We start from the raw sequence: 12,217 nt of genomic DNA, 5'->3' as shown, positions 1-12,217 counted from the left end.
TTTATACACAGGGTTTTTTAAAATTACAATCGTCTTTAAGGGACTGGGTGGTTTTCCATGTTTCTATTGCTTTTTTTTGTTTGCTGCTTGTAGATCAGTGTAGATTTAACTATTTCTCAGCTGTATTTGAACACACACACACACACACACACACACACACACACACACACCTGAGACCACTAAGTATCCTCAGACAGGAAGGACCTGTTAATCCTCTGACAGGAAATAGCAGGTAGGGGGCGGATCCCCACAAGTGGCACACCCGCCTCATTTATTATTTATGCTTATTAATAATGCAGCACAAAAATCAATTACACTTGCCCCCCCCCCCACACACACACACACACACACAGAATACTGAGTGTATACAGATTGATGTGGATCTGGTAACTGCAGTGAGCAGCTCAGTGGGGAGAGGAAACCTGCAGCTGATCCTTGTTTGGATTCCAGCTCCGGATCCGAGGAATATTTCAGCAGACGCTCACAGATTCTCACGCCATGACCTCTGCCATGAAGCAGTTAAACAGGGCCTACATATGGGTCATGACCTCTGGCCCACACTCCAGATAATCTGTATACAGTGTATTATTATAGAATTACATATTGTACTTGACTCTGTTGGTGTTTTTTGGGGGTGTTTTTTTCTTCCAAAAACACAATAACAGAGCCACAGTGGAAGGTTCTTGGAAAGGTGCTGAACATAAATGATTTTGTACTGAATCTAATAAGAAATTACAAATACTGAACACGCTGAATCCAGTGTTCTTAATCTGATCTGAAGGCATTGATTTATTAGCACTGCAATGAACAATACCTAGAAGATTATAGGAAATACCCTAACCCTGTGAACAAATGTGAAATAAACACTAAATGCTACGGCAGAGTATTTTACTTGGACACTGCAATGTTCCAAAGACACTTTTCAAAAACATGGATTCAGACTGTGTTCCACATCGTCATTGTTCAAAGAAAAACATGCATCTCAATTTTTGTCCATGTTTAGTTTACTACATCATTTGAACACAGCAGCTGTCAGTCACACTGTGGAGATGTCATGAAGAATTGACCAGTAGAAACACTCCAAAATTACTCTAAACAAAATATGCTTACATTGACATCCACTGAAAGTTATTTCCTTCTCCTGTAAAGTTACTATTTTGGAGATACGTGTTGTTCTTTTAACAGCAACAATATGTTACAAACGTAAGGAACCAATTCTCTCAGCGTGTGGTTCAAGGTCAGTCTGAACTACAGGCAGGAGTCAGTGAAGATAGAGCTAGTGTTAATTTCAAATTCATATATCTGTCCACACGGAGTCTAAAACAGGCATTAAGGAAGATATTTCTTGTAATAAATTCATACATTCATTCATTTTTCATAACCGCTTATCCATGCAGGAGCATACCCTGGAGGTTGTGGGTTCGAATCCCGCTCCAGGTGACTGTCTGTGAGGAGTGTGGTGTGTTCTCCCTGTGTCTGTGTGGGTTTCCTCCGGGTGACTGTCTGTGAGGAGTTGGTGTGTTCTCCCTGTGTCTGCATGGGTTTCCTCCGGGTGCTCCGGTTTCCTCCCACGCTCCAAAAACACACGTTGGTAGGTGGATTGAAGACTCAAAAGTGTCGGTAGGTGTGAGTGTGTGAGTGAATGAGTGAGTGTGTGTCACTCTGTGAAGGACCCACTGCCGCACTGAACTGGATAAGGGTTACAGACAATGAATAAGTTAATGAATAAATGTTTGGATTTTCCTGAGTGAACTTACCTAGGGAATGTACGTAACTTAACTTTAGACCAAATCCAAAAAAGAACCAGCAGCAAACTGCTGAACAAATCTTAAATAAACATCACTCATCACTATTTCACCATTACACGTTTACAAATACTGAACCCAGTGAAAATACTCTTACTGGATCTAGTAGGAAAGTGTGTCTTCCTTTATTCTCTCTCTCTCTGTTTCTCTGTCTCTCTCTCTTGCTCTGTCTCTGTTTCTGTTTCTCTCTTTGTTTGTTTCTCTCTGTTTTGTCTCTGTCTGTTTCTCTCTCTTTCAGTCTGTCTCTCTCACTCTGTCTCTCACTTTCAGTCTGTTTCTCTCTCTGTGTCTCTCTCACACACTAAAGTAATTAGACACTGTTCTCACGCTCCCCAAGAGGGGGGTAATTGGGGTTAGTTATCATAGTTAATGGTGACTTGTAAAAGTCTTCAGAGGAATGATTACTTCAGTAGTATGTATGCGTGCGTGCGTGTGTGTGTGTGTGTGTGTGCGTGCGTGCTTGTGTGTGTGTGTGTGTGTTTTCTGTTTAAAGCTTTCAAATGATGTCTGATACTCTATAATTCAGCTTTATGTGTCTTTGAATTCTTTCACAAAGTAAGTAAGACATCACAGATGCTTGTGCGCGCACACACACACACGGCTTTTGGAATCATGGTGTGGAAAAAGACAGCAGGGGGATACCTCTGAGAGAGAGGTAGGTAAGTGTGTGAAGAATGAGGTGTGTGTGTGTTTTATGTGCGTGAGTGTGCGTAAGTGTGTGTGCCTGCCATCGCGTGGGAAGTGATTTTCCGTGACACAAGCTTTTTATGGACACTACGTTCATATCGACCACAAGCTTTCCCCAATTTCCTCCAGGCTGCAACACACACACACACACACACACACACACACACACACACACACACGTCTAAAGAACAGGAAAGCTTAGCAGCATACACTTAAGATCTTCAGTGCACATAAACACCAAGAGTTCTTAGTAAATAATCCAACAATTTTCACCTTTAAAACTGTTCTGTCTTCTGCTCTCACCACATTCTCCATAAACAAGTGTAAATTACTTCATTAGCACTTTACTACACACACAACTAAGGCTTTCCTCCTGTACTGCGCCAGGCTAAACCTCTCTGTGTTTCAGATGAACTCTCTGAACAAACGCAAATCTCTACACACACACACTAATACACACACACACTTTCCCTACAAAAACTAAATTACATTATGAATTCACATGATGTGCAGACAATAGTGGCATTTGTGTGTGTTTGTGTGTGTGTGTGAGCTGTCCAGCCGGTCTGGCCCTGCCAAATGACTCCCCACCAGCATCTTAAGGATCACCCAGCTGAGTAAGGATTTACAAAGAGAGAAAGAAAACGGTGTGTGTGTGTGTGTTTGTGTTTGAGTGTTAGACAGGAGAGAGAGAGAGAGAGAGAGAGAGAGAGAGAGAATAATGAAGAAACACCATAGGGTCAGATGTTGAGTGGAGAGGATTGCGTGTGTGTGTGTGTGTGTGTGTATGTGTATTTGTTTTTGTAAATTATTAGTGGAAATACATACAATAATCACACAAACACAGGGAGCCACTGCATACTACTATTTACAAAACCTTTCTTCTTTAAAAATTCTTCTGATTATTTTTATTATTATTAAATATCCTATTAATTACAGTTTAATATTATTATTATGTAATGTTTAACTGTTAAAAAGGGGTGTTGTTTACACTTAAGCTTATGGAATATTATTATTAAATAAATGCACTCGTATGCTGATGATGGTAACATGAGAAGACCACAACATTCTTATATTTTAATGAAAGTTAATTGAATGTTTATTTAGTAAAATTTATTTTGGATTATTTAAATTGCTCCATAGCAGTCTTTTTAAAATGACATCAAAAATGAATAACTATTAACTAATAATCCATCACTCATTTTACACAAGTGGATACAGAGGAAATGTGTCTCCAAACCACCACACAACTCCTGGTAGGCCTCGAAAAACGCACTCATCACACCTGAAAACACCTGAGGTGGCAATTCCTGGTCCAAGGAGTACAAATACTTACCAGAATTTTATGTAGAAATAACCTGACACATTTGAGGCAGAATGTTGTCCTTTCTATGATTTTTACTTTTACATTTCCCTTTTGCCACTGCTGGAAAAAAGTGTTTCTGTCCATCCTCCAATGTGTGAATACAACTAAGCAATAGGGGGCGATCCTGAGAACAGGAAACAGATAAAAACTCACATTTGCGCTTTAACACCAAAACTGAATAATTAAGGTTTATGGATGGATGAATTAAACTTTATAACTGGGATTGACTGAATCAGCAAAATGAGGTAAAAGTGGATCAGACACAGCAGTGCTGCTGGAGTTTTTAAACCCCTCAGTGTCACTGCTGGACTGTGTCCCGTGTCCTCTAGTCCTTCATCAGGACGCCGTCGGCTGGATGTTTTTGGTCTGTGGACTATTCTCAGTCCAGCAGAGACACTGAGGGTTTTAAAAACTCCAGGAGCTCTGCTGTGTCTGATCCACTTGCACCAGCACAACACACACTAAAACAGCGCTGAGAATGATCCACCACCACATTACACCTGCTCTGTGGGAGTCCTGAGCGCCGAGGAACAGGGGGAGAGGGGGATAATAAAGTATGCGGAGCAAATGGTGGACTACAGTCTGTAACTGTAGAGCTACTGAGTGCTCCGGTGTGGTCAGTGGAGCTGAGGGAATGGACAGTGAGTCTAGATACAAGGTATAAATTCCTAATCCAGTAATCAGTCAGTGTATTTACATATAGATGCATGGGACATTTATAGCCTGAATGAATGAATGAATAGCCTGTGCCCCTGTCTTTATTCAAAAACAAAACTGTGTGTGTGTGTGTCACTTGGCTGTCACACACAGCTAAAACTATGTTTGGGCACCTTTAGCAGTTTCTGTGTCTAGCCAAGGGAGAGCAACCCTACACCCACGCTACCATCTAATCACACCAGAACCTGAATCTGACCAATCAGCTTTCACCTCTATCTCAAAGGACCAATCATTAGCCTTCCCTCCCTGGAGGACCTCACCCACCTGGAGTTCAGTGCTGAGCGACATGATCACCCTGTGCCTCATTAGCCAAGACTTCCCATAATGCATCGCGACAAATAAGCCCCTGAGGTAAAAGAGGTGTGGCCTCTGCGGGGTAAAGTAATGCAATTAGACGCCTCCGTAGCTGTCCATCAAGTCCAATGTGCTGAAGACACCACAATTAACCTATAGCTTTATAGTTACTCGTGTTCTGTTGCTCTACTTTTTATATGTACTAATAAAACTAATTACATAGTACTTACCGCGTGCAGACGTTTGAATAACCCTGGTCAAATGACACTGTGTTGATTTTTTTAATAAGTAAACATATCTTCTACAGGAAACAGATTTAAACATGGAAGGGTTCTGCTAATTTTTGTGTTCAATTATTATTTATTTAGTTAGTTTTTATATATTAAAGAATTAAAAGAATTTCAGATAGCCCCCTCCAGGGTGTGTTCCCGCCTTGCGCCCAGTGATTCCGGGTAGGCTCCGGACCCAACGCCCTGAAGTGGATAAGAGTTACACACAGTGAATGAATGAATTTCAGATCAATGTAAAATGAGTTATGATGTTTGCACGCCTACTTATCTTTACATTATATCTTCATGCTTATCTTCAAAAAACGTGTCTCTTTATATGATGTAATAAAAACAAATATTAAAAAAAGACCAAGGGTTCTGCTTTACATTTGTTTTCGGTTCATATCACTATCAAATTTTGTTATATAATTTGCATCATCAAACACAAAAGCAGCTGTGAGTCATTTATTCATTCATTGTCTGTAACCCTTATCCAGTTCAGGGCGGCGGTGTGTCCAGAGCCCTGACCCACACACTCACACATACACACATTCACTCACATACTCACACCTTCGGACACTTTTGAGTCTCCAGTCCACCTACCAACATGTGTTTTTGGAGCGTTGGAGGAAACTGGAGCACCCAGAGGAAACCCACGCAGACACAGGGAGAACACACCACACTCCTCACAGACAGTCACCTGAAGGAAACCCACGCAGACACAGGGAGAACACACCACACTCCTCACAGACAGTCATCCGGAGCAAACCCACACAGACACAGAGAGAACACACCACACTCCTCACAGACAGTCACCCGGAGAAAATCTGAATAATTATGAGTGAGAAATTACAATTGTTCAATCATATTTAATATATGTATATAATGCAGTGGTGGGAAACATGAATGTATTCAGATTTATTTAATAATGTTACATTCATTACAGTTCACAAGGGCACACTTTACCACAGGGCAGTGTTATAAAGTCTTACTCCATGACCTCTTTGATGTAAAGTGGCTTGTTTCTGACATGGGACTTTAGAATGTTTTGGGTGAAATGGCAGAGTATGTTATAACTGAAGCTTGGTATAAATCATAACACTGATGAAGAGACATGGCTTAAAGAAGCAATAAGTCAATAATGATCCTACATAATCTCCTACACATTATTACCCTCACTGCCTGGAAACTGGTCCTACAAATGTCAACCTTTTGATTGTTAATTGTAATAAATGTACACTGATAACTGTATTATCCTACTCAGGGAATTGTTAACGCTGTAGTGTGTGTCTCCGGTGATATGTAAAGCAGTGCGTTAAAAAAAAAAAATAAATGCCAAATCAGGGACATGATGTTCTCTAATGTCTCTGTTAAACATATGTTTGTGCATATGACTGTGCATCCCTTGAGTGTTTTCTGAGTCACTTCTGGGACTCTGAGGGCACAGAGGCTTTGTTTCTCACTGTACATCACACTGAGACAATCTTCTTCTTACTTTGTACAGTTGTGTATGCTGGTGGTGGGTAAAATGATAAATGCAGTTACTGGAATGACAGAAATGGGTAGTAACTTGTTAGATTTTCTGAAGGACAGTACTCACAGACCATAGTTTACTCAGTATTTTTCAATACTCAATACAATAATACTTCTACTCAGGTTTGTTAGGTAGTAAATGTTTGATTTCTTTTATAAATATTTATCATGCAGTGCTGACTTATGTAAGTGGGCACTTTGAGAACTGCCATTCATTGCTCTGCTACAAAGACACTATGTCCATGATTTTTGTTTTCACAAAATGACTATGTTCAAATTTGACTAGTTTATTAGCCTGAGTCTCACATATCAGCTTGTACCTAGCATGTTATACTGGGACACAAAGACACAGAAAAAAACAATTATGTTATTGTATTGTCAGTATCAGCTTCTTTTTTCAACATCAAACAAACAACGGCTGTATTTAATATGGAGCAGCAGTTTACATTCAGTTCCATTGAAGGCAGACAACAGGACTGGTTTGTATATCATTGCTGTCCAATTAAAAATAGTTTAGAGAAGAGGGCTTAGGGCTGAAAGGTCATTGGTTCGATTCCCACGAGCAGCAGGAAAACTGAGGGCTGGGGGCGGTGGGAGTGATGATACAACACTGTCCTCCTCCTCAATCCACAGCTGAGGGGCCCTTGAGCAAGGCACCGAACCCCCATCTGCTCCCTGGGTGCAGGGGATGGCTGCCCCACCCCACCTCACTCTGGGTGTGTTCACAGCCCCTAGTGCACCAGTGTGTGTGAGTGTGTTCACTGCCACAGACAGGTTACATGCGGAAGTCACATTTCATTTAATTTCACATGTATCTCCCAAAACAGTACGTTTACAGGAGGAGGAAAAACCTTCTTAACTTTCAGTGGAAGTCAATGTAAATAGATGTTATTCTGAGTAATTTTTCTGTGTTTCTATTGGTCACGCATCATGACATTTTCACAAAGTGTGAAGGACAGTTGCTGTGTTCAAATGATGTAGTAAACCAAACACACAAATAGTTTAACTAACAATTAAACCTCTGTACCCATATTGTGTTCTATTTCAAAATATAAACTGAACTGAGACGTCCCTCTATTGCAATGAACCAGCTTACCACAGGCTCTAAAAAGAGCAGCGTACGAGCCAGTCCACTTTAACGTGTGTTCTGTGGGTTATTAAATTTGTTTAAGTGCTGTGATTGACAGAGCCTCAAATTCCAATGACAGAGGAGGATCAATGGCTGATCTATAATGAAGGAGGTGTGATAGGAAGCAGGTAGCGCTGCATTGATTTGAACTGTGGCTGCACTTAGACCATCCCCCATGGCAGTGGAAAGGGATGGCTTCTTAGATAGGCCACTGGGTGCTTTGGTCTGGGGGAAAAGGGGGGGACAATGTGGCAAACCCCTCCTATCTACCATCTATAATGAGCCCGGCTTGAGTGAGACGTTTCTTCTTTTGTTTCCGTTCCTGTGTCTGCACATATAGATGGACATAACCCTGGGGCTAAGCCCTTACCCCTCCAACAGCACCTAATTGGGCCAAATCTGTGATCTAATTAAACGTCCAATTAGACAGAGAGCGGCCATTTAGCCGCCGGCTGCAGTGCTGCACACGGGAAATAATGCGATTGAAAAACAAACAGAAAATCAATGACAGCCAGAAGAGAGATGGTCAAGGGGCTAATCTAGATGGATATGCAACACCACGGCCAGAAGGTAGCAGCAGTGTTGTGTATGTGTGTTTTAACAAATTATTCATAATTCATTATGTTCATGTTAAATGTATTATTTTCCAAACATATGCTCATGCATTCTTCTATCCACAGTCAGCAAGTGTGTTATTGCATTATTCTATTAACCCGCTCAAGCACAGAAGAATCATCAGCTCATCAATTATTAACAGCCTGTTTAACCCTGGAGACAGCTAAGCTTCCCACAGAAACATTCACTTAGTCCAGACTTCATCCAATATTAACACCAGGGTCATCATCAGAAAAAGGTGGTGCAGAAATCACATACTTCTTCTGCACACTAGGTGCCCTGTGCCCCCACTGACTGGCAGCTTTAGCAATAGGTGGTGAAATAGTGCCACCCTTGGAACAAATATAAATGTTTATGTTCAATACACTGACTGATAACTGGATTAGGAACCTACCTTGTTTCTACACTCACTGTCCACTTTATCAGCTCCACTGACCACACAGGAGCACTCTGTAGTTCTACACTTACACATTGTAGTGCTCTGCATACTTTGTTACCCCACTTTCCTCCTGTTCTTCAGCTCTCAGGACCCCCACAGAGCAGGTGTGATGTGGTGGTTCTCAGCGCTGCAGTGACACTGACGTGGTGGTGGTATGGTGTGATGCTATCATTTTAAGGTCAACATACTATCGTAGGCTTGCTTCCCTGTGTAAGCGTGTCAAACACCAAAAATGTTTTCTGAACATATCGTATTCGTTTTCGGCCGTTCACAAATCAGTGTGTAGTGTTCGTACATGCAATCATCCGATCAGCCGTTAGATTACACGTATCTCCTTGTTTCTATAGGTGCACTTTTTTAGCTCTACCATTACAGACAATATCCATTGCTCTGCATACTTTGTTTGGTCTGTTTTACCATGTTCTTCAATGGTAAGGGCCCAGAAAAGAATACCACACAGCAGGGATTATTTACATGATGGATCTTTCTCAGCACTGGACTGATAATGAAATGGTGGCATATTTTGTGTTGGGGCCAGTAGGAGTGGATCAGACAAATCAGTGCTCTATGAGTTTTTAAAAACCTCAATGCCACTGTTTTTACTTCTTACGGTACCCATCAGCCCTACCTGCTGAAAGTAATTATAACTGAGCTTTAAAGTGCAAATATAAATTATATGACAGATGTGTTAACCTAAATGCCGCTGGTCTGGTTGTACACATGGAAAAGAATAATATATAAGACCATCTCTTTGTGTTTGAAAGCTGCGTTCAGAATTTACTTTGACTGAGCTGGACGGAAACAGACCCAAAACTATCACACCACACCCACCCCATTGTTCCAAAAGCCTCAACTGGTCTTTACGCTGTTTGGCTCTTACCATGGTGGTGTCCAGGAAAAAGGGGAGGCCTCAGCAGATGTTGCCCAGCTCAGTGCACCCTCCCTGGGCCAAGACTCGCCACAGGTTCCCCTGGCAGCTCTGCGGCACTCTCCTGTGGGAAAGAGAGCGGATCACTTCCATGCCCAGAACAAACCACCTGCTCAAACCAAAGCCTGCCAACCCCCCACCACAGACCCCTCTCAACACAATGTGCTTTCACAAGTGAATGCTCACAAATTACACTCTTCTACTTGGATATTTAGGGCATTTAGGGTGAAAATAATACTGGAGGTTCAGGCTGAAAGACTAATCATTGTTAAATTGCATCTGCTGGTATCAAGTGTGGGATTTGCAAATTCACAGGATTAGCAGCTTATTTTACAGTGCACCTCATCAACAATGCTGTCTTAACAACTGTATGTTAATATATTAGACTATGGCATTAAAGTGAGACTTTACTACACTGAACCACCACTGGATTAGTTACAACTACCTTGTGTCTACTCTCACTTTTCTCACTGTCCATTCTCTCAGCTTCACTGACCACACAGGAGCACTTTGTATTTCTACAATTACAGACTGTAGTCCATCTGTGGCTCTGCATACTTTGTTACCCCCCCTTTCCCCCTGTTCTTCAGCGCTCAGGAACCCCACAGAGCAGGTGTAATGTGGTGGTGGATCATTCTCAGCGCTGCAGAGACACTGACGTGGTGGTGGTGTGTGTTGTGCTGGTGCGAGTGGATCAGACACAGCAGTGCTGCTGGAGTTTTGAAACCCCTCAGTGTCTGGACTGAGAACAATACACTGACCAAAAACATCCAGCCGACAGCGTCCTGTGTCACTGATGAAGAACTAAAAGACGACCGACACACACTGTGCAGCGGCAGATGAGCTACTGTCTCTGACTTTACATCTACAAGGTGGACCAACGAGGGAGGAGTGTCTCACAGAGTGGACAGTGAGTGGACACAGGGTTTAAAAACTCTAGCAGCACTGTTCATCATTTGTTGTTCGTCATCTTTACCTTAATGACAGTTTCCTTTCATCATTTTCTGTTTTTCCCTATCCAAGTATCCCCTAACATTATCAGTGGTTTCGAGGTCTAGACTTTGACGTGGCCAGTCTCTCTCTCAAGCGTGAAAGTATTAACCTGATGGTGACAGTTTCGGTGCTCAATCGAGTTTTACCTGGTAGTCACAAGTCCAGTTTTCTCTACTACAATTGTCTTTTTAACTCTTTTTAACAGTTTTGGAAACTACTATTTTCCCAACGTTTCCTTTGACTTGGAAATCTTTGTACGTAAGAAAAATCTCCTGCAAATTAATAATTAAAGGCCATTTTGATGGAACATTGCATAATTGAAGGGTGGTCTTATTCTGGGAAAATACTGCGATGTTGCAATCACACAAATGAATCAATAACATAACAAAAGGTAGCATAAACTTTAAAAAATGTAAAATAGATTGCATTATTTATCACTTATTTAAACTGGTTCTACATATACTTACAATTTTTCAAAGCATTCAAACAAAAACCTCTAGAGCTGTGAGTGGCTGGGACACTAAGGATCACTTTGACTGCAAACAGCATAAATAATGTCTGGTCTCTGAGCTTTGCACGGTGCTGTAGGCGACATGCAGATGTTAGTATGAAGCCTACAGTACATCACAGCAAAGCTTAAGCTAACCTTAGGTGAAACAGCAGGCAACAAATTACACACACAGACAGCTCTGTAAACACTGACTCTTTGGGTTACACCACGTTTTAACACCACATCTGACCTGAGGAATACAGTTACCTCACTAGAAAAGAAGAGTTCGTTTTGAAAAGAAAAAAAGCATAAATCTGAGGACGGTGATGCAACTTACCTCATTCAGGGTGCAATACTGTCCGTTATACACGTCCATCAGAAATAAGGTATCTTCGGGCGCTTTATAAAAGGACAGGAAGCTCTTCGCTGTTTTAAGGGGTTTTACAGAATTTCTGAAACAGCAATAAAGGCAAACACAAAGTACAGAAACTTTTCTTCTCGTTGAAAACACATCAGGAGACTCGCGTGTTATAAAAACTACAAGTACCGTCAAGCTTACACCAGCCCCGCACCGCAGGAATATCTGGGATTTGTAGTTTTAATTTCACTTCGTCGACTGAGAAAGCGCGACTCCGCTCTGGCAATAAGACGGTGATCATGGGAAATGTAGTCATTCAAAGGCCACTGAAACGTTCCTTCGTGCCGCATATTACACGTCTGTAGATTGTTTAAAGGAACCCTGACTAATACACGTATTATTAATTCTTAACAGTGTACATGTGCAGTTCTATCAATATATTATGCAGTAAGCACGTATAAAATATTTTTAAATTTGAAAAAGAATTATTAAAAGGCAAATTTCCTGTAGTATATGTTGTCCCATGCCATTGTGTTATATGTTGGCATGGGAGGTAAATCATAAAGACCTTCCAAAAACATTTAATGCCGCACT

At 41.4% G+C, this 12,217-nt stretch overlaps 1 protein-coding gene across 5 annotated transcripts in view; it reads right to left on the bottom strand.

The window, feature by feature from the left end:
• invs (inversin) overlaps positions 1-12,217 on the bottom strand; it is a 45,601-nt gene that overhangs the window by 31,854 nt on the left and 1,530 nt on the right. Inside the window, exons 1-4 of one of the 5 annotated variants that reach the window (XM_066645053.1) lie at positions 11,825-11,949; positions 11,603-11,717; positions 9,735-9,846; positions 3,829-3,982 (exon numbers count right to left, since the gene is read on the bottom strand). In XM_066645053.1, the coding sequence (XP_066501150.1) occupies positions 3,829-3,942 (114 nt within the window). In that variant the 5' untranslated portion in view covers positions 3,943-3,982; positions 9,735-9,846; positions 11,603-11,717; positions 11,825-11,949. Of the gene's footprint in view, positions 1-3,828; positions 3,983-5,741; positions 5,766-9,734; positions 9,847-11,602; positions 11,950-12,217 lie in introns of those variants that run through there. The other 4 variants (XM_066645037.1, XM_066645045.1, XM_066645152.1 and 1 more) reach the window with 4 other exon arrangements.

The sequence above is a fragment of the Hoplias malabaricus genome, chromosome 1 (genome assembly GCF_029633855.1).
Source record: "Hoplias malabaricus isolate fHopMal1 chromosome 1, fHopMal1.hap1, whole genome shotgun sequence".
In the NCBI taxonomy this organism is placed as follows: Eukaryota; Metazoa; Chordata; class Actinopteri; order Characiformes; family Erythrinidae; genus Hoplias; species Hoplias malabaricus.
Note: the sequence above shows the minus strand (reverse complement) of the source record. Positions and strands in the feature narration are given on the sequence as shown.